Here is a 21,244-nt window from a genome sequence, read left to right on the forward strand (position 1 = left end):
TGCGGTCTGACCAAAACACCAAGGGTCATCTCATGCCATGTAGCATGATCTAAGGCTGCTCATCATATCGTATCTGTACTTAACCTTGCTGCCAAGTCTTACCACTGCTGATCATTATGTTGTGTTATTATATTGATATAATGCTTTGGGCTTATTTGCTGCACAAGACAAAAGGTCTTAAACACTTTGCTCATAAACACTTTGTGGAGTTCATTTATTAAAACTAGGCATGAAAACAGTTATATGGGTATAAAGCTTGAAGACATCAGAGCTGTGTGCTGTGCTCTACTTAAAGTAAATGTGAAACTAAGACCGGGTCATATTACAACAGTGGTGTGTGGTGGAGAGATGGATTTCATGAAACTGCAACATAGTTATTGCAGGAATATGACTGCACAGAGTATTGGTTATCACGAGTTCATCTAAAACAGGAAGGGTGCAACATGATCCAGTAGAATGAGTTGGAGCTGTAAGTAGGTGTTGAGGTGTGACTGTGAAAGTGAGTCAGCAGAAAGATCATCAAAAAGGTAAGGGGATAGTAATGTAATTTAAATTATGCCATTAGAAGAGAGGAATAGAATTTGTTCAAGTTAGACATTATTCAAAGAGATATTCTAATGAATTAGACATAAACAGAAAACTGCAGACACTGGAAATCTGAAACATAAACGAAAAAAATGTTGAAACCACTACTCTCTTGTGTTAGTGAGTTCATCATTCTAACCACTCTCTGGGTAAATAATTTTCTCCTGTGTTCCCCACTGGACTTATTAGTGAATATCTTCCTATTCAAATACAGGTTACATCTTCCTTCTGTGATAATCAACGTTCTCTAATCACTGTTGTTCTTCCAAAACAAGTTAACATTTCCTGTGTGGACTTTTCATCACAGGGGAGGATTGCCATGCGTGAGTGTATCCCACTTGCTGGAGTTACATTTACCTCCACGTTACTCTCGGTGAATGAACAAAAGCAGCTCCCAACCCTGATGATGAGATTGTGTATGTGGGGAGGGCGGGGCCAGGCAATGGCGCCGGAAGTGACGGTCCACCCCTCCCAGGGTGCTGTGAGCGGTTTGAAGTTGGTTGAAAATGGCGGAGGAAACGCGCTCGAAGCTGGAGAAACTGCAAGATGAAGGTGCCGCTTCATAATCTTTTAACTACATACAGCGCGGCAGGATGTACAAATCCCCATATTGTCATTACTAGCGAAAAAAGAAAACAGGAAGCGAGGTCCTCCTCTTCCCCCCCCCCCCCCCCCCCGAGGACCCTGTGCAGGATCAGTCGGCAGGCGGGCCTCGAGTCTCCCCCCAACCCTGTACATAGGCTTCAAGCTCTGAGTTATAGTGCATTTTTGCTAGCATAGGTTAATTCAATTTACTATGTTACCTTTAAGCACTTTAAAGCTCACATTTCATTTTTAAAAGAACGATTTATTAGGGTTGATTTCTTTAGTAGTAAAATGCTGCGTTCCCTGTGAATATTTAGCATGTAACATTTGTTTAAAAACAGTAACTAAATTAGACTTTTTCAACAAATTAACTTAGCACTGGGAATAATTTCTGTTGCAAGCGTGACCACAGATCTGGCTTACCCTTTTTACAAAAAAACATGTGTTTTTAATTGCTGTGAAATATGGGAGCTAACTCCTACTATATTTCGCCGTATAATATGAAATGCAGCCCATTGGCCAATCTGATTATGACCCAGTGTGCATTTGTAGCTCAGGTTTTTCGGTTAAAATGTAAATAAACCTAATATGGAGTATGAGTTAGGCCACACAAGTTTTTTGCCATTTATATTTTTTTAATAATTGATCTCATTTTGCCAGCTAACATCTTACATTGAAATAGAGATTTTTTTTATTGGTTCAAGATTTTTTGAATAGTATCTGAAATTCAAGCCAAGTAATTGAATGGAAGCATTAAAGGCCCAATCAAGAATAACACATGACAGCTAAAAGCACACACTGATACCTGTAACAATTTGTAATCTTAACTGCTCTGCTTGACCTCTTTTTAGGAATGCTTAGTGATTTCATAATGTATTTAATGACTGGTAACTTGTCACAAAATACCATGTGAAAACAGTGCTGGATACATTCAGTGATTCAGAGTTTTGGCAACACAAAAAATCCAGTAGGACCAATACAGTACTAGTTTTGTAACCGAGCAAATTAGAGCATCCTCGTCACTGCTATGTACTGCAACTGGATATAATTGTATACTTAAATTACAGTAGTTCACTTGGAGGATGTAAATCACATTAGCAGACAGCATTGGAATTTAGAATATCTAACTTGATATGAATAATAAACTCCCAAATGTTAGCCATAGGGCAATCCTTTATATAGTTTTCTAATATGTGGGTTATGCTCTGTTTAACACTGTAATTTTTTAATTAGTTTGTTGGCTAATTATATATATATATATAATTCAGATAATTTATATAGTTTCTGCTATTATATTCATTTTTGGCTGGCTAACTTTCGGGCTAATGAAAGGATTATATATTGGCTGTATGGCTGGTTCCTGTCAGGAATGCAGAGCCCATTTAATAATGGGCATGTGCTATTGGAATAAAAGCTGATAGCTAGTGCACGTGTTAAGAAACGTGTGAAAAGTGTTTCTGCAAATTAGCTGTTCAAATCCAGGAGGAATTTGTTTTTTGAAAACTAGCAAGCCTGAGTTTAACTAAAGTAATTGTTTCTCTTGGAACAAAATTTTATTCTGTACTAACTGATCTATACTTGTGAAACTTTTTAAAAAAGTTTTTAACTCATTGTTTGCCATTCTGAATTTTGTCTTCAGAATTAGCATTAATTTAATTAGATTTCAAACTGATTATCGGAGATTTGAAGAATTATCTCTAATTTATTTGATCACTGGAACTACATGTATTCTGTTGGACGTTACTACTGACTAGTAAGCTGAAAAAAAAGATAAAAGTTCAATAAGTAGAAACTGAAGTTACTGGAACTGTAGCTGTTAGAGTAACTGATTATAACGACTATGTGAATCATTGTTTGAAATGCTGCCCATCTTGGCACTCCGTTTGGTCATCAGTTATTTTAGGATGTTGTCATTCTGGTGCTGTTCCCCCCAACATGGTTTATAATGTAACACCTGAAAGTCTACAATTTGTACAGTCATTGGTGAATGTTTCCTCAGTGTGGACCTTTAGTCTACCAAAATCTGTACTGTTTTGGTCCTGTGAATTTTCTTTGGGGGTCCAAGAAACAGGAGCACTGGATTAATCCTACCCTAAAACTGAAATATAGAGTCCATCCATCTATGAAATGGTTTCTGAGTGCCTGCATCTACTGTATCTGACAAACAGTGGAAGAGACTACTGGTTCAGTCAGTGCACACCCACAGAAGCTCCCTAATACTTAATGAGGTTGCTGCATCCGCCAAAGTGCTCGATAAAAGTATCTCATCTTGGTAAGTTGTTTCGACTCCACCAGGACCAGAAGAGAAGGAAGAGAAAACTGTGAAAACTAAGACTGTTTCTTCCAGTAATGAAGGAGAAAGTTCAACTCGAAGTGCAGACAAAAGAGCAGCTGATGAGAAAAATGAAGATGATTCTGCTTCCGGGGATGCAAACAACAAACCCACCCCTGCAAAAGTTTCCAAAATTGGATTTTCAATAGGAAGTATGACCGTAAAGAAACCAGCCCCAATATCCATCAAATTAGGAGCCAATGTAAGTAATTGTTTTTTTGCTTTCTATGTGTCAAAGGGTATTTGTAGTTTGTAATGGATATTTCTAATTGCAGAACCATTATTTACATGGTGCTAATGGGGCAGTGCTTTTGAAGCATTGGACATGTTCAATATCAGAAGGGAATGGTTTCAGAACCAAACAGTATAAACTAAAATCGCAACAGTTCAAGAGCAGCAATTGGGGCTGGTAATGAAATGCTGAACGTAATAAATGAACATTGAAACCATAATAAATGTTTGTGCTCAGCATCAAATGAAATGTGCATGTAATTTTAACTTTGTTCTGCTAATGGCTTCCTACTTGAGAGAAATGTAATCAGTGTAGGATTAAAAATGTTAATATTCAAGAGTTGTGCTGAGCATCAACACATGTAGTTTATCCTTAAAATGTTTGCAAGGAAGTGAGGATTCTCCCAATGCAAGTCTTCAGCATTACATTTTAAATGCATTGCTTAATTTTAGTAAATGTAAAATTTGGATCATGCATGCTTTAATGATGAATATATGCACAAAAATTATATTTTTGAATATACTTTTGGAAGCATTTGTGTACTATTGTATTCCTTTAGTTGCTTTTGGGAAGTTTATAGAAAAGTGGGACAAATTGAGCATTTTCGAGATGGTCATCAGTGTTGGTAGGTAAAAGTTTTAAGGAATATTGAACGAAGGCAGATAAATGTAGTTAAGGAACAGCTTAGCCATTGCTAATTGAATTGTAGAACAATTTTGAAGGTTGAATGTCTTGTTCTGTTCCTGTGTTCTGACTTTTAAGCCAGAAATGCAACGATGTACCCCTCATTAGATGAATGAAGAGTCCCCATTATTAATGCTCATGTTTGTTGTTGGGGTGCTCAACTGCATCTTTTTTAAAGGAATGCATTTTCCAATAGCTCAGCAAGTTTATCTAGTGTATTGCTGAGCTTTATAACCCAAGAAGGCCTCAGGCTCGACTCATGGACTTTGTTGGGTTAATTAATCTCAACTTGGGTTGAAGCACTGAAATAGCACTTGGTAATTCTGGGGTCCCCTCCGGTTGAATGCTCTTTCAGCACTGACTGTAAAAAGTATAAGAAACCGTTACCTTTTCAGTAACACTGTAGATCAATTCTAGTAATCCATTATTTTACCAGCTGTAACCACATAGGGTATAATTACTTGTAATTCCCCGCATGGTACATTCCATGTCACTTGTCTTTGCATGCACAGAATGGAGGTGCTTTTTCAAATAAAAGGCACTGGCCAAGTCACAATTGCTTTCCCTTTAGTGGCCAGAAGCAGTGGGGGCCTGAAACCAGCTTGCATATTCATCTTAAAAACTGAGTGCAGAGGTCCTGTTTGGTGGTGATGGGGAGGGATGAAAGAGAGGCAAGAAAGATTAAATAGGTGGCTGAAGAAGCAAGATAGCATGAAACAAATATTTGCATTTCTAACCAAATTAATTCAATGAATCATTAAGTTGCTCAATAGGGAATAATTTATTTTGGTGGAATTCCTTATAGTTGATTAAAGTGTAGACAATTCTCGGTTTCTTGTACCTGCCTCAGTGGCGCTTTGGGAGGAGTAATATGGGAAGATGGTCTACTATAAATGGCTGAATTTTGTGATGAGTGAATGATGTGTCCATCTACACAAATTCTTAAAGGTGACTGGGCATGTTGATATGGTGGTTAAAAAACATATGGGTCACTCAAAGGAATAGAATAGATAAAAGAATAGAATATAAAAGCAAAGAAATCATGCTAAGCTTTATAAATCATTGGTTAGGCCTCAGTTGAGGTATTGTGAACAATTCGGAGCACCACACTTCAGGAAAGTTGTGAAGGCATTAGAAAGGATACAGAGGAGGATTGCCTGTATGTTACCAAGAACAAGGGACTTCAGTTATGAGGAGAGTTTGAAAAAGTTATGTTTTCTTTGGAACAGAGACGGTTAAGAGGCGGCCTAATAGAAGTTTTTAAGATGATTTGATGGAGTAGACAAAGAAAAGCTATTCTCTCTGGCAAATTGTTCAGGGATTCTAAATCATAGTTAAAAAATCTAGAGGAGAGATAAGCACAGTAGTGTTTTTTTGTTTTATATTGGATCTATATAACAATATATCCTAATACTTAACTTGCATTTGCTGTAGCTTCACAGCATGAAATTTTAGCGACTCGTTCTATAGCACCCAAGTTGCTTTCCTCCTTAACAGTTTAGTTCAGAGCCCTGCATGGTATATAGATGGTTGACCTTCATGCTGCACATGAACATAACACCACATTTATTTATATTAAATTATATCTGCCACACACTGACCCATTTCTCTCATTGTATCTTGATCTGATTGGGCTTTTTTGTCACCAAAGATATTTTTTAATATTCATTCACGGGATGTGGGCTTCGCTGGCTGGGCCAGCATTTATTACCCATCCCTAGTTGCTTGAACCACTGCATGGGTAGCTACACCCATGGTACTGTTAGGAAGGGAGTTCCAGGATTTTGACCCAGCTTCAGTGAAGGAACGGTGATATATTGACACAAATCCTTGTGTCATCTGCAAACTTGCACACAATTTCCCCCAGTGCCCTCCTCCAGATCGTTGTTAAAGATTTTTTGAGGGGTTGGGTGTGAGATAAAGGAACAGAGATCCTAAGGATGTATGTACACAGGTCATTGAAGATGGCAGGATAAGTTGAGAAAACTGTTAAGAAAACTTGGAATTCTTGGCTTTATTATGGAGGAATAGGGTACAGAAGCAAGAAGTTATGTTGCATTTTTCTGAAACACTTGTTTGGGCCTCAGGTGGAATATTGTGTTCAATTCTGGGCATCGCCTTTTAAGAAGGATTTCATTACCTTGGAGAGGGTGCAGCAGAACATTACTTGAATGGTACCAATGATGAGAGACTTCAATTATGCGGAGAGACTGTATAAGCCAGAATTCTTCCTAGAACCGAGAAGGTTAAGAGGAGATTTGGTAGAAATGTTCAAAGCCATGAATGAGTAAATAAGGAGAAACTGCTTCCAGTGCCAGAAAGGCCAGTAACCAGAGAATAAAAGATTTAAGATGATTGGCAAATGAGCACGAAGAAACTTTTTTTTACACAGTGATTTGTGATCTGGAATGCACTGCCTGAAAGGGTGTTGGAGGCAGATTCATTCGTGACATTCAAAGGACAAGTGGATAAATACTTGTGGGAAAAATTTTACAGGGCAATGGGAAAAGAATGGGCAAGTGGGATTAATCAAATAGCTCTACAGTGTTTATCATATAATTGTGAAGAACAATGGTCTTAAACACCAATCCTGTTAAGGTTAATATGTTTGGGTAACTGTAAGGCCTAAAACAAACCTGTTACATTTAGGTGGGAAATTAGTTTAAGGCAGCTCTATGTTTATTTTATTTGACCTCCCATGATCTATTTATCAGAACTGAAATCTTATGATTTATTTCTATCCCCAGAAACCAAAAGAAAGTCCACCTGTTTTAGCTCCAAAGAAACCTTCAGTTGCAGCAGTCTTCAATGAAGATGAGGATGTAAGTACTTTTTAAAGTAGTCTTGTATTGTGAGCTTGGAGCATCATTTCTGTACAATTGCAATTGTTGGGAATTGGTACTACTCTCTCTGAGAGAAGGCAAGAGAAAATATATTTAGAATTGAGCTTAGTCAATGTTGCATAAATAAAACGGTCATAGATCAACCTAATAATCCAACAGCAACTTGTACTTATATGTAACAAAACGTCCCAAGGTGCTTCACAGGAATATTATAAAACAAATTATACCTAGCCTCAAAAGGAAATAGGTCAGACGACAAGTTTGGTCAAAGTGGTAGGTTTTAAGGAGTGTCTTAAAAGAGGAGAGTGAGGTAGAGGGCTGAAGAGGTGTAGGGAGGGAATTCCAGAGCTTAGGGTCTGGGCAACTGACAATGCAGCAACTAATGGTTGAGCAATTAAAATCTTCAAGAGACCAGAATTAAGTGAGCTTTGCTAGCACGGAGCGTTGTGGAGGAGATTATAGAGATAGGGAGGGGAAAGACCTGGAGGAATTTGAAAACAAGGATGAGAATTTTGAAATCAAGACATTGCTTCACCAGCAGCCAAATAAGTCAACGAACACAGGGGTAATAGATGAAGTAGACTTGTTGCGAGTTAAGACACAGGCAGCAGAGTTTTGGCTGACCAATGTTTTCAGAGGATAGTATGGGAGACCAGCCAGGAGTGCATAGGAATAGTCAAGTCAAGTTGTGAATGAGGGGTTCTGCGGCAGCTGAGCTGGGGCAAAGTCGTGAGTTGTAATAAAAGTGGAAATAGCCGGTCTTAGAGATGATGCAAATGCGTGTTCTGAAGCTCTCCTTGGGGTCAAATGTCCCACCAAGTGTCTGAACAAATTAGTTTAGTCCCACACTGTTGCCGGGGAGAGGCAAGGAGTCAGTAGCTAGGGAATGGATTTTGGAGCAGGGTCAGAATACAATGGCTTCAATCTTCAAATTTAATTGGAGGAAATGTTTCTTTATTTATTCTTTCTTGGGATTTGGATGTCTCTGGCTAGACCATTTATTGCTCATCCCTAATTGCCTTTGAGAATGTGATGGTGAGCTGCCTTCTTGAATCTCTGTAGTCCATGTGGTGTAGGTAATCCTATAGTGCTGATATGGAGGGCTTTCCAGAATTTTGACCCAGTGACAGTGAAGGAAAGGTGATATGGTTTCAAGTCAGGATGGTGTGTGTCTTGGATGGAAATTTGCAGGTGGTAATATTCCCATCATATTCTAGGTGGTAGAAGTCATGGGTTTGGGAGGTGCTGTTGTAGGAGCCTTGGTGAGTTGCTGCAGTGCATCTTGTAAATAGTATACACTGCTGCCGTTGTGCGTGGATGGTATAGGGAGTGAATATTTAAGATGGTGGATGGGGTGCCGATCAAGGAGGCTGCTTTGTCTGGCTTCTTGAGTATTGTTAGAGCTGCACTCATCAAGGCAAGTGGAGAGTATTCAATCACACTCCTGAATTGTGCCTTTTAGATAGTGAACAGGCTTTGGGAGTCAGGAGGTGAGTTACTTGCTGCAGGATTCCTAGCCTTTGACCTGCTCTTGTAGCTACAGTATTTAGATGATTAGTCCAGTTCAGTTTCTGGTAAATGGTAACACCCAGGAGGTTAATAGAGGGGATTCAGTGATAGTAATGCCATTGAATGTCATGGGGAGATGGTTAGATTCTCTCTTGTTGGAGATGGTCATTGCCTGGCACTTGTGTGACATGAATGATACATGCAACTAATCAGCTCGAGCCTGAATGTTGACCAGGTCTTGCTGCATATAGACACAGACTTCTTCAATGTCTGAGGAGTTGTGAAGGGTGCTGAACATTGCGCAATCATTAGCGACCATTCCCAGTTCTGACCCTGTGATGGAAGGAAGGACATTGATGAAGCAGCTGAAGATGGGTTGAGCCTTGGAGAGCACCCTGAAGAACTCCTGCAGCTATGTCCTGGGACTGAGATGATTGACTGCCAATAACCACAACCACCATCTTTTTGTGCTAGTTATGAATCCCAACTGGTGCAGAGTGTTCCCCCTGATTCCCAATGACTCCAGTTTTGCTAGGTCTCCTTGATGCCACAAACGGTCAAATGCTGTCATAATGTCAAAGCAGTAACCCTACTTCACCTCTTTAATTCAGTTCTTTGCCCATGTTTGGACCAAGGCCGTAATGAGACCCTGGACGAAACCAAACTGAGCATTAGTGAGCAGATTATTGCTGTTTAAGTGCTGCTTGATAGCACTGTCAACAACACTTTCCATCGCTTTACTGATGATTGAGAGTAGACTGATGGGGTGGTAATTGGCCTGGTTGGATTTGTCCTGATTTTTGTTGACAGGACATATGTGAACAATTTTCCACATTGCCAGTGTTGCAGCTGCACTGGAACAGCTTAGCTACAGACCTGGCTAGTCCTGGACATAAGACTTGAATAATATTGTCAGAACGTTGTCAGAGCCCATAGACTTTACAGTATTCAGAGCCTTCAGACATTTCTTGATATTACGTAGAAAGAATTGAATTGACTCAAGACTGGCAGCTGTGATGCTGGAGACCTCAGGTGGAGATTGAGATTGAACCTCCATTCGACACTTCTGGCTGAAGAAGTGCTTCACCCGTGTCTTTTGTACTGATGTGCTGGGCCCACTCATCATTGAGGATGGGGATATTTGTGGAGCCGCCTCCTCCAGTTCACTACTGGATGTGGCAAGTCTGCAGGGCTTAATTCTGATCTGTTGGCTGTGGGATCACTTAGCTCTGTCATTTGCATGCTGTTTACGCTGTTTGGTGTGCAAGTAGTCCTGTGTTGTAGCTTCACTAGAGTGACACCTCATTTTTAAATATGCCTGTACTGCTCCTGGCATGCACTCCTGCACTCTTCATTGAACCAGGGTTGATTCCTCTGGCTCGATGATAATGATAGAGTGGGGGATATGCCAGGCCATGAGGTTACATATTGTAGTTGCATACAATTCTGCTGCTGCTAATGACCCACAGCAACTTTTGAGTTGCTAGATCTGTTCGAAATCTACCCCATTTAGCATTGTGGTAGTGCCACACAACATGACGGAGGGTATCCTCAATGTAAAAACAAGACTTTGACTCCACAAGGTCTGCACGGTGGTCACTCCTACCAATACTGTCAGGTACCAATGCATCTGCGACGGGTAAATTGGTGAGGATGAGGTCTAGTAGGTTTCTCCTTCGTTACTTGTCGCAGACCCAGTCGAGCAGCTATATCCTTTCAGACTCAGCTGGCTCAGCCAGTGGTGCTGCTAATGAGTCATTCCTGGTAATAGACATTGAAGCCCACCATCAAGTCTTCATCCTGCGCCCTTGCTACTCTCAGTATTCCTTTCAATTTGCGTTCAATATGGTGAGTACTGATTCAGCAGCTCAGGGGGGTGGGGTGCAGGCAGCAGGTGATCATCAGGGCATTACCTTGCTTGTGTTCGACTTGATGCCATGAGACTTTGTCAGGTCCAGAGTCAATTTTGAGGACTCCCAGGGCACCTCCCTCATGTGTGTCTGTGACTGTGCTGGCTCCTCTACCAGTGAGACAGGACATATCCAGGGATGGTGATGGTGGTATGATCTGTAAGGTATGATTCCATGAGTATGACTATGTCAGGCTGTTGCTTGATTAGTTTGTGCGACAGCTGTCCCAATTTTGGCACAAACCCCCAGATGTTAGTAAGGAGGATTTTGCAGAATTGACGGGGCTGAGTTTGCTGTTGTGTTTTCCAGATCGTTACCAGGTGGTCCGTCTTGTTTCTTTCCTTTTAGACTTTGTGGCGATTGATACAATTGAGTGGCATGCTAGGCCATTTCTGAGGGCTTTAAAAGTCAGTCACATTGCTGTGGGCCTCGAGTCACATGTAGGCAGATCAGGTAAGGGTGCCAGATTTCCTTCGCTAAAGGCCATTTGTGAACCAGATGAGTTTTTACAACAGTCAATGATGGTTTCATGGTCACCAGTACTGAGACTAGTTGTTTTTTAAATTCCACCAGCTGTTGTGGTGGGACCAGCTTTGTTGACAGAGCATTAGCCTGGGCGTCTGGATTCCTAGTCAAGTGACAGTGCCACCATGCCATTGCCTCCCCATAATTGTAATTTCTGCCTACCCAGTACTGAATGTCAGTTAAGCTGTCTAGTAATTTAGCAACAGGAGAGGAGTCGAGAGAGCTGGTGATGAGCTAGGGCTGGGTATCGTCAGTGTACCTGTGAAAACTAATGCTCATGCTTTTGGATGATGCTGCTGAAGGGAAATTTATAGATATGAAATGGGAGGGGACCAAGGATAGATCATGGGGAACAGCAAGAGAAGCTATTGCAATTGATGCTGCCCTGTTACAAGCAAGTTGGGATCAGATTCGGTTCAAGCAGGAGGACAAAAGAACATAAGAAATAGAAACAGGAGTAGATCATTTGGCCCCTCAAGCCTGCCCCACCATTCAATAAGATCATGGCTGATCTTTTTGTGTTTCAATTTCCACATTCCCATCTAACCCCGATAACCTTTGATTCCCTTGCCTAAGAAGAATGTATCTAGCTCTACCTTAAAAATATTCAATCACCCCGCCTCCATCACCTGAGGTGGAGAATTCCAAAGTCGCACAACCCTCTGAGAGAAAAAATTTCTCCTCATCTCTGTCCTAAAAGGGTGACCCCTAATTTTAAAACAGTGCCCCCTAGTTTTGGACTCATCCGCAAGAGGAAACATCCTTATAATTTATAATTTAGAACTTTTGAATTATAAATAGAGGCTTCAAATGCCAAAGAAAAGTGATTATGATAAGCTTATACAAAATGTTGGTTGGCCACAGTTAATATCTTACCTAAGTTTTAAATATCCTACTGTAGTAAAAATGTAAAAGCCATGGAGAGGGTGCTAAAGAAATTTACAGGAATGATACCAGGCATGAAGGGCTTTAGTTGGAGAAACCAATGCTCTTTTTACTCAAAAGGCAAACTATTATTTAAATGGAGAGAGACTCCAAAAAAGTGCACAGAGGGATCTGAGTGTTCTTGTGCATGAAACACAAGAAGTTAGCATGCAGGCACAGCAAGTAATTAAGAAGGCAAATGGAATGTTGGCCTGTATTGCTAAGGGGTTGGAGTTTAAAAATAGGGAAGTCATGTTACAACGGTAAAGGATGTTGGTGAGGCCGCACCTGGAGTACTGTGTAGTTTTGGTCCCTGTATTTAAGAAAGGATATACTGGCATTGGAGGCAGTTCAAAAGAGATTCACTAGGCTGAATCCTGGGATGAAGGGGTTGACTTATCAAGAACGGATAAACAGATTAGGCCTTTATTCATTAGAGTTTAGAAGAATGAGGGGTGATCTTATTGAAACATACAAGATTCTGAGGGGGCTTGACAGAGAAGATGTTTCCACTAGTTGGGAATCTCGAACTAGGGAGCATAGTTACAGAATAAGGGGACACTCATTTAAAACTGAAATGCGAAGGAATTTCTTCTCTGAGGGTAGTGAATGTCTGTAATTCTGTACCTCAGAGTTGTGGAGGCAAGATCACTGAAAGTAGTTAAAGAGGAGGGTAGATAGATTTTTGAAATATCAGGGAGTTGAGGGCTAGGAGGAGTTGGCATGAAAGAGGAGTTGAGGCCTGGGGCAGATCAGCCATGATGTTGTTGAATGGTAGGGCAGGCTTGAGGGGCAAATGGCCTACTCCTATTTCTTATGTACCAGACTAGAAGTTAGGATATCTTTGAGTTCAGAATGACGAGGGGTTTCATAAAGTGAATAGCAGAAATCAATTTCTACTGGTTGAGTAAAATTAGAGGACTTTTTTTAAATAATAAATTTAAGCGGCAGGCTTGATGATTTTATTATGCAGAATACAATTGGAATTACTTAGCAGAAATTTGTCCAAACAATCCAAACTAGGCTTTCAAAAATAAATAAAATGAAAGGATAAGAGGAAAGGTGAGGGGAATTGGACTAAGAGTATAGCTTTTTCAAGAGCTAGCTCAAACATGATGCAATGAATGGCCTCATGCTGTAAAGTGTTATGACCAGAAAAGGTGACAACAGCATAGTGGTAATGTTACTGGATTAGTTACCCAGAGGTCCAGATCAATGCTTTAGAGACGAGAGTTCAAATCACACTACTGCAGCTGGTGGAATTTAAATTCAATAATAATAGAATCTGGAAGGAAAAGCTAACCTCAGTAATGATGACCATGAAACTACATCTGGTTCCCTGATGTTTTTTAGGGAAAGAAACCTTACATCAATACATGGTCTGGCCAACATGTGACCCTATATCTACAACAATGTGGTTAGCATAAATTCCCCCTGAAATGGCCTAGCAAGTGACTCATTTATATCAGGCTGCTCCAGAAAAGTCAAAGAAAAATAAAACCTGACAGACCACATGGCATTGACCTAGGCACTAGAAATGACAAAGGTGCACCCTGCCCAATCAATCCTGCAGAATTGGGAGAGCTGTGCCACAGACTAGTCAAGTAACAGCTGCTATAGTCATAATCATTGAATCATATCCTACAGCCAATTCCCCAGACTCCTTCATCACCGTCCCCACCAGAGGTGGCAGGACAGTGGTACACAGTCAGTAGGGAGTGGCCCTCTAAATCCTCAACATCGAGGTGTCGGATCAAATATGGGCAAGGAAACTTTTGGCTTATTACTACCTACTCTTTCTCAGCTGATCAGTCAATACTCCTCAGGGTTGAACAGCACTTGGACGAAGCACTAAGTGTAACGGAACTAGCCAAGCAGTCCTAGTACCGCTGCCTCACTGGTATCTGCTTGACAAGATGGCAAATTTCCCTGATATATCCTGTCCACAAAATACAGGACAAATCCAATCCAGCCAATTACCAGCCCATCAGTCTACTCTTGATTATCAGCAAAATGATGGAAGGTGTCAATGACAGTGCTATCAAGCAGCACTTAACCTGCTCACTGATGTTCAGTTTGAGTTCTGACAAGGTCACTTGGTTTCAGACCTCATTACAGCCTTGGTGCAAATATGGAAAAAAGTTGAATTCAAGAGGTGAGATGTGGGTTAAGGCAGCATCAAGGCAGCATTTGAATGAGTGTGGCATCCTGGAGTCCTAGCAAAATTGAAGTCAGTGGGAATCAGAGGAAAACTCTCCACTGGTTGGAGTCAAACCCAGCACAAAGGCCATCTCAATCCCAGAATATCACAGCAGGAGTTCCTCTGGGCAGTGACCAAAGCCAAATCATCTTCAGTTGTTACATCAATGGCCTTTCTTTCATCATATGGTCAAAAGTGATGACATTCGCTGATGATTGTGTTGTTCAGTGCTTTTTACAACTTTTCAGATACTGAAGACATGTCCACGTGCAGCACAGCCTGGACAATGCTCAAGCTTGATCTGATAAGTGGGAGGTACCATTTGTGCCACACGAGTGTCAGGTAATGATCATCTTCAACGAGAGGGAATCTAACCATCTGCCCTTGACATTCAGCAGCTATTATCTTTGCTGAATCTCCCTCCATCAACATCCTGAGGGTTATTTTTAACCAGAAACTTAACTGGACCAGCAATAGATCAGAGGCTAGGAATTCTCTTATTGAGTAACTCACCTGACTCCCCAGAGCCTGCCCACCATCCATCCATAAGGCACAAGTCAGGAGTGTGATAGAATACTCTTCACTTGCCCAGACGAGCACAGCTCCAACAACAGCCCAGAAACTCAACACCATCCATGATAAAGCAGCAGCCCAATTGATCGACACCCCATCCATCAACCTAAACATTCACTCCCTCCACCACCAGCGCACAGTAGCAGCAGTGTGTATCATCTACAAGATGTACTGCAGCAACTCGTCAGACCTCCTTCAACAGCACCTAAAGGAACAAGGGAAGCAGGTGCAAAGGAGCACCAATACCAGCAAGTTCCCCTCCAGGCCACACATTCTTTTCAAACTAAATCACCATTCCTTCATTGTTACTGTGTTAAAATCCCTTCCTAATAGCACTGTAGGTATATCTATGCTGGATGGACTGCAGCGGTTCAAGAAGGCAGCTCGCTACCATGTTCTCAAGGACAATTAGAGATGGGCAATTAATACTGACCTTGCTGTGATGCTCACATCCCAAGAACAAATAGAACAATAAGAGCCTGATCTGGTTGAGTTATACACAAGATGCATATTTGACTTGAAATGATGATTCTGATTGCCAGTGTCTACTATAGGTTACCAAATATTAGTGGAACAGGATAATTTGATTTATTTTGCAAGACCAAAATATTAGATCTCTTAGTCTCTTGGGCAGAAAATAACCCTCGTCGTCATTTATACCTATACATTTGCAATTTTTATAGTCTTTTTAACCTTCATATGATAGATTTTTTAAAAATGGCTTGTTTTGAGAGCTTCAAATATGTCATTGGGTGTCAACTTCTCAGTCTAATTTTCTTCTAATGAAAGAAGGGCAGCCAGTTTAGTTTTGTGGTTAAATATGGTCACCAATTTATGCACCAATCTTGTAAACAGCAAACAAGTTTAATGACTGATTCATTTGTTTTGGTGGTGTTGGTGAGGGATGAATATTGACCACAATATTGGGAGAGATCTGCTTTTCTTTGAATTGTGCCACGGGAACTTATTCTATCTGAACTGGGAGATGAGGCCTTTAGTGTCTCATCTTAAACCTAATATAATAGATTTTACTTGTAGATCATCTTTTACAGTGAAGAAAAATTATAATCAGCTGATTTTTCATTAGGCATTATTCTCTTTATTCCATTTTTTAAACTATCTTTATGGCTAAAATGAAGAATATTTGCTTGTTGCTTGATTACTGATCAGAGGCTCTTTAAAATGATGTATCAATACTCATCCAGGTGTTGCAGTCTCCCATGTAATCAGTGAAGGTGTTTCTTTTGGTGTTGCATTTTCCTGCATTTTGGTGCTACTTTTCATTTGGGAGAACCTTAATCTGTGTGTGCATGGTGTCATGGCTAAATGGCATGCTAAGCAGGATAGTAAGAACTCTCTGTACAGATGTCGTTTTTAATGGAGAATCTCCATTGGACTTTTGCATCAGGAGTCCAGTGAGTGTGCAAAATGCCTCCTGGATCATCCTAACAGCTAGAATTTTTGTGCCAAGAATTTGGAAAACCCACTTCTTCTGACTTATCTTACTAAGGTTAGGTTTGAGATATGACACCTGTATTATAAAAGGTTGATGAGTGGTTAATGAAATCCTTTATTTTTACCTGCAGAGTGAGCCTGAAGAAATGCCCCCTGAAGCAAAAATGCGCATGAAGAATATGGGACGGTATGGTTTTAATAATTGCAACATTTAAAGTTCAAAACACAAAAGCCGTAACTCATTGGATGCACGTATAGCTGCATACCAGTGAGACATTGTTAGGTAGTGTAAGACGTAGCCAAATACCCTTGACAGATTACTCTACAGTTTGGATTCAAGAAATAATGAGGCAACACTCAAAGCCCAAATCAAATATTAATGTCATTACTAGATTTAGTAGGAATACCAGTTAGCAATACAATACAACTGTTAGTCACAAATACATTACAAGAAGTTACACGTATGAGCAATCACTCCTGCTGATCATTGGCAACTGACCTCAAGTTGCAGCAGCAAACCAGTCTTTACATTGACCGTCTCAAGTGGGCAGATTTTCTGTTGACAGGATAGTACCATCCTATCAAAACCCACTTTGGACTACACTTGTCCAATGGGGTGTCTAATTTGCCCATTCGAGTCCAAATTAATTTTGTACACCTTTGTTAAACTTCTTATTCCTGGTTACAGTTTCAAAGACCACCAAGATAATTAAATGATCGGAGTCCCATAAATTACAGACTCTTTCCAAATTGTTGCTCAGTGAATTAAAAGCAGAGTTAATCTAATAAAATATAGCTTCTTGTGGAGTTAGTTTCTCTGCATTTCAAAAGAAGACAAACTATGACATCATTCAATGTTAGCTTGTGTCATTTTCTTGCAGCTTCCATTTAAACTCCACACCACTTAAATTGGCTGAATCTCTATGGTTGGGTTTTATAATCACCCTGGAACTGTTTTGTCTCCACCCAGTTTCATTTCTCATCAGACTTACTGAAACAAAGTTTTGCTAAGATTCTAACTTTGCATTAAGGCAAACACTTCAGTTAGGCAAGATTTTGCTATTAAGAATGGTTGTTTGTAGAGCTGTAAACTTCACAGTGGGATATCCTGTTTTTTTTTCCTTCAAGGTCTTTGAAAAAACAGTCCTGCCGCAATTGATTTCATGTCACGTTAAGAAACCTTTGTTGCCTGTGCAATGCAGCTTTCAAGATTTTGCCAATGTCCCTACAACTGGCTACAGCAGAAAGCACTTTGCCCTTTATCTGAACTATCAATGCCGCTGCCACCCCCCCCAACCACCATCAACCAACCAACCCCCAAGTTGAATAGCTTTCATAAATCTCAAACATAAATTTCACTTCAAGTACTATCAATTTAGGCAAGAATATTAGTTTCTTGAAGTAGTCATCAGTTGTAAGACTTTTGCCGATCCCTAGCCAAATTCTTGTGGTATGCTCTTTTAATTACAAAGCAAAGATAGTGCCCAATGCATGGTTACAAGGGTAAAATGCAAATGTAAGAAAAGCTGGGTTTCGGTATCCTGTTAAGTATACACCTAGAAACCAATGAATCCTTACAAAGAGATTAGGTTTTAACCCTCAACATAGGTGTTTGGATGGATGATACATGATTTGGCTTGCTGAACTACCTTTCATTTAATTTGATTTGGATCAAACAGAATTTAGTTTACTAACTCTGTTAGGTTATTATCAAGCTGCTGAGTGGATGAATTAATTCTTGCCAAATCATCAAAAAAGAAGCTAGATTAAAAGCCATGCTCTTAAAAACTATTTATTGGTCACAACTCTCATAGACATCTACATCAATGAGAATAACCAGGGAACTACAGACCTGTTAGCCTGACAATGGCAGTAGGGAAGATGCTGGAATCTATTATAAAGATTTGATAACTGGGCACTTGGAAAATAATGGTAGGATTGGGCAGAGTGAGCATGAATTTATGAAGGGGAAATCATGTTTGACAAACCTGTTGGAGTTTTTTGAGGATGTAACTAGCTGAAGAGATAAGGGGCAACCAGTGGATGTGGCATATTTGGATTCTCAAAAGGCTTTCGATAAAGTCCCACACAGGAGGTTAGTAAGTAACAGTGTGGGATTGGGGGTAATTTACTGGCGTAGATTGAGAATTGGTGAACAGACAGAAAACAGAAGGGAAAAACAGGTCGTTCTCACGTTGGCAGGCTATGACTGGTGCGGTACTGCAAGGATCAGTTCTTGGGTCCCAGCTATTCACAACCTAGATCAATGATTTGGATGTAGGGACCAAATGTAATATTTCCAAGTTTGCTGATGCCACAAAATTAGGTGGGAATGTGAATTGTTAGGAGGATGAAAAGAGACTTCAAGGGGATTTAGACAGGCTAAATAAGTTTGCAAGAACATGACAGATGGAATATAATGTGGAGAAATATGAAGTTATCCACTTTGGTAGGAAAAACAGAAATGCAGGGTATTTGTTAAATGGTAAGAGATTGGGAAGTGTTGATCTCCAAAGAGACCTAATTGTCCTTGTTCATAAGCCACTGATAGCTCACATGCAGGTGGAACAAGCATCTAGGAGGGCAAGTGCTATGTTGAACTTTATTGCATGAGGATTTGAGTACAGGAGTATTGTATAGAGCCCTGGTGACACTGCACCTGGATGTTATCTGCTGTTTTGGTCTACTTACCTAAGGAAAGATATACTTGCCCTAGAGGGAGTGCAATGAAGGTTCACCAAACTGATCCCTGGAATGTTGGGATTGTCCTTTGAGGAGTGATTGAGGAGACTCTGCCTAGATTCTCTAGAGTTTAGAGGAATGAGAAGTGATCTTATTGAAGCATTCAAAATTCTTACAGGGTAGATGCAGGAAGGATGTTTCCCCTGGCTGGGTGGATTGGGGGGTGGGTTCCGTGGCAGGGTGGTCTAGAACCAGGGGATCCAGCCTCAGAATAAGATTTACGACTGAGATGAGGAGGAACTCCTTCAATTGGAGGGTGGTGAATCTTTGGAATTCTTTACACCCAGAGGTCTGTACAGGCTGAGTAATTGAGTATATTCAAGACCGATATCGCTAGATTTATAGATACTAAAGATATCGAAGGAATGAGAATGGCAGAAAAATGGCATTGAGATAGATGATCAGCCATGATCGGTTGAATGGTGGAGGAGGCTTGAGGGGTTGCATGACCTACTTCTATATTCCAATGTTGACACGTGTAAATTAATAGATATCTAGCAGTTAAGTAGCATATCTTCAATGGATAAGGCTATTGACAAAATGAGTAATAAACATTATATGGGCAATTCAATATATCATTAAATCAGCACTGTCTACTACAGTGCATTAACCGTAGCAGAATCCAGGATCTGAAATTTTAAATCTGAGATTAAATTCTTTAGATAGCTGGCAAGTTAACAGCTTTGATATTCCAGTTTATAAAATAGCTGATGTCTGTGTGTGAGCGATGATGACAGCATACTTTACATAATCTCATCCTTAAGGGCATAGTTTAGTCCACCACCTTCCTTCCCTGGGGTCCAGGTGTTAGCCCTTAAGAGTGTGGAGTCGGTGAAGCCTTTTCCGTTGGGCCTGTCTGTTACACTTGGATATTCGGTTCCAACTGAACCTGAAACAAGAGTGACAAAGACTGAGCTTGCTTCACTCGTCTTTTTCTGAACTTAGACACTTGTACAGTTAAGTGACACTTTTTTCTACCTGCAACTGGCTACTGTAGCCTCACAAGCCAGCTACTCTTTGTCCTAATAGCTGTATCTGCAAAGGAACTCTTCTGTAACCACTATGCAAAGGTTCCTGTGAAAGAAAATGAGACATAGTGAACTGACAGAGACTGCTTCTTCTACAAAGATGGAGAGGAAGCTTGTTCTTTCTAAAAGATTGTTACAGGCTCTCTGCTAAATCATCTACAGATTGTCTAACAATGATTGGCCTGAGTGGTGCAGAACCCTCTAATATACCTTAACTTTAAAGAGGGGTTTCCCTACATTTAACCAGTTCGGATGACTCCAGTGCCAGAAGATCAGGCATGCTGCTTAGAATTAATTGAGAATTTAAATACATGTTTTACATATGCTCATTATAATTCAGTCCGATGTATCAGAATTAGAGACTACCAATGTGTATTTTTTCTTTTATAGAATATTTACTAAAATTAGATTTATTCTAACTTCTATATGCTATACGCCAGTAAAATTAACATTTTATTCCATTAAAATGACATGCCTTGTATTTATGCAACGTCACAGTATGTTTACAGTGCAGAAGGAGGCCATTTGGCCCATCGAGTCTGCACTGGCTCTCTGAAAGAGCATTCCACCTAGTCCCACTTCCCTGCCTTATGCACATTCTCTCTTTTCAGGTGGCAATCCAGTTCTCTTTTGAATACCTCAATCGAACCTGCCTCCATCACCCTTTCAGAGAATTTGTTCCAGACACCAAACACCCTCTGGGTGAAAAGATTTTTCCTCACATTGCCTTTACTCCTTTTGTCAATTATTTTGAATCTGTGCCCTCCAATTCTTGAGGCTCCCTTGAGTGGGAATAGTTTCCCACTATTTATCCTGTCCATACTCCCTCAGGATCTTGAATATCTCTATCAAGTCTCATCTCAGCTGTCTTTTCTCCATGGAAAACAGTCCCAGCCTCTCCGATCTACCCTCATAGCTACAGTTCTTCATCCCGGGAATCATTCTTGTGAATCTCCTCTGTACTCTGTTCAATGCCTTCACATCCTTCCTCTCAAGTATGGTGCCCAGAACTGGACACAATAGTCCAGATGAGGCCTAACTAATATCTTATATGTGTTCCATATGACCTCCTTACTCTTGTTCTCAGTGCCCCTATTAATAAAGCCTAAGATGCTAT

At 40.4% G+C, this 21,244-nt stretch overlaps 1 protein-coding gene across 1 annotated transcript in view; it reads left to right on the forward strand.

The window, feature by feature from the left end:
- Nucleotides 1-1,029: 1,029 nt before the first annotated feature.
- The window catches only part of LOC121290567 (PEST proteolytic signal-containing nuclear protein-like), a 28,476-nt gene continuing 8,261 nt past the window's right edge, over nucleotides 1,030-21,244 (forward strand). The window contains exons 1-4 of the mRNA XM_041211122.1: nucleotides 1,030-1,137; nucleotides 3,466-3,704; nucleotides 7,166-7,240; nucleotides 16,489-16,544. Coding sequence (XP_041067056.1) covers nucleotides 1,092-1,137; nucleotides 3,466-3,704; nucleotides 7,166-7,240; nucleotides 16,489-16,544 — 416 coding nt within the window. The 5' untranslated portion in view covers nucleotides 1,030-1,091. The remainder of the gene's footprint in view (nucleotides 1,138-3,465; nucleotides 3,705-7,165; nucleotides 7,241-16,488; nucleotides 16,545-21,244) is intronic.

Source organism: Carcharodon carcharias, chromosome 18 (genome assembly GCF_017639515.1).
Source record: "Carcharodon carcharias isolate sCarCar2 chromosome 18, sCarCar2.pri, whole genome shotgun sequence".
Lineage (NCBI taxonomy): Eukaryota > Metazoa > Chordata > Chondrichthyes > Lamniformes > Lamnidae > Carcharodon > Carcharodon carcharias.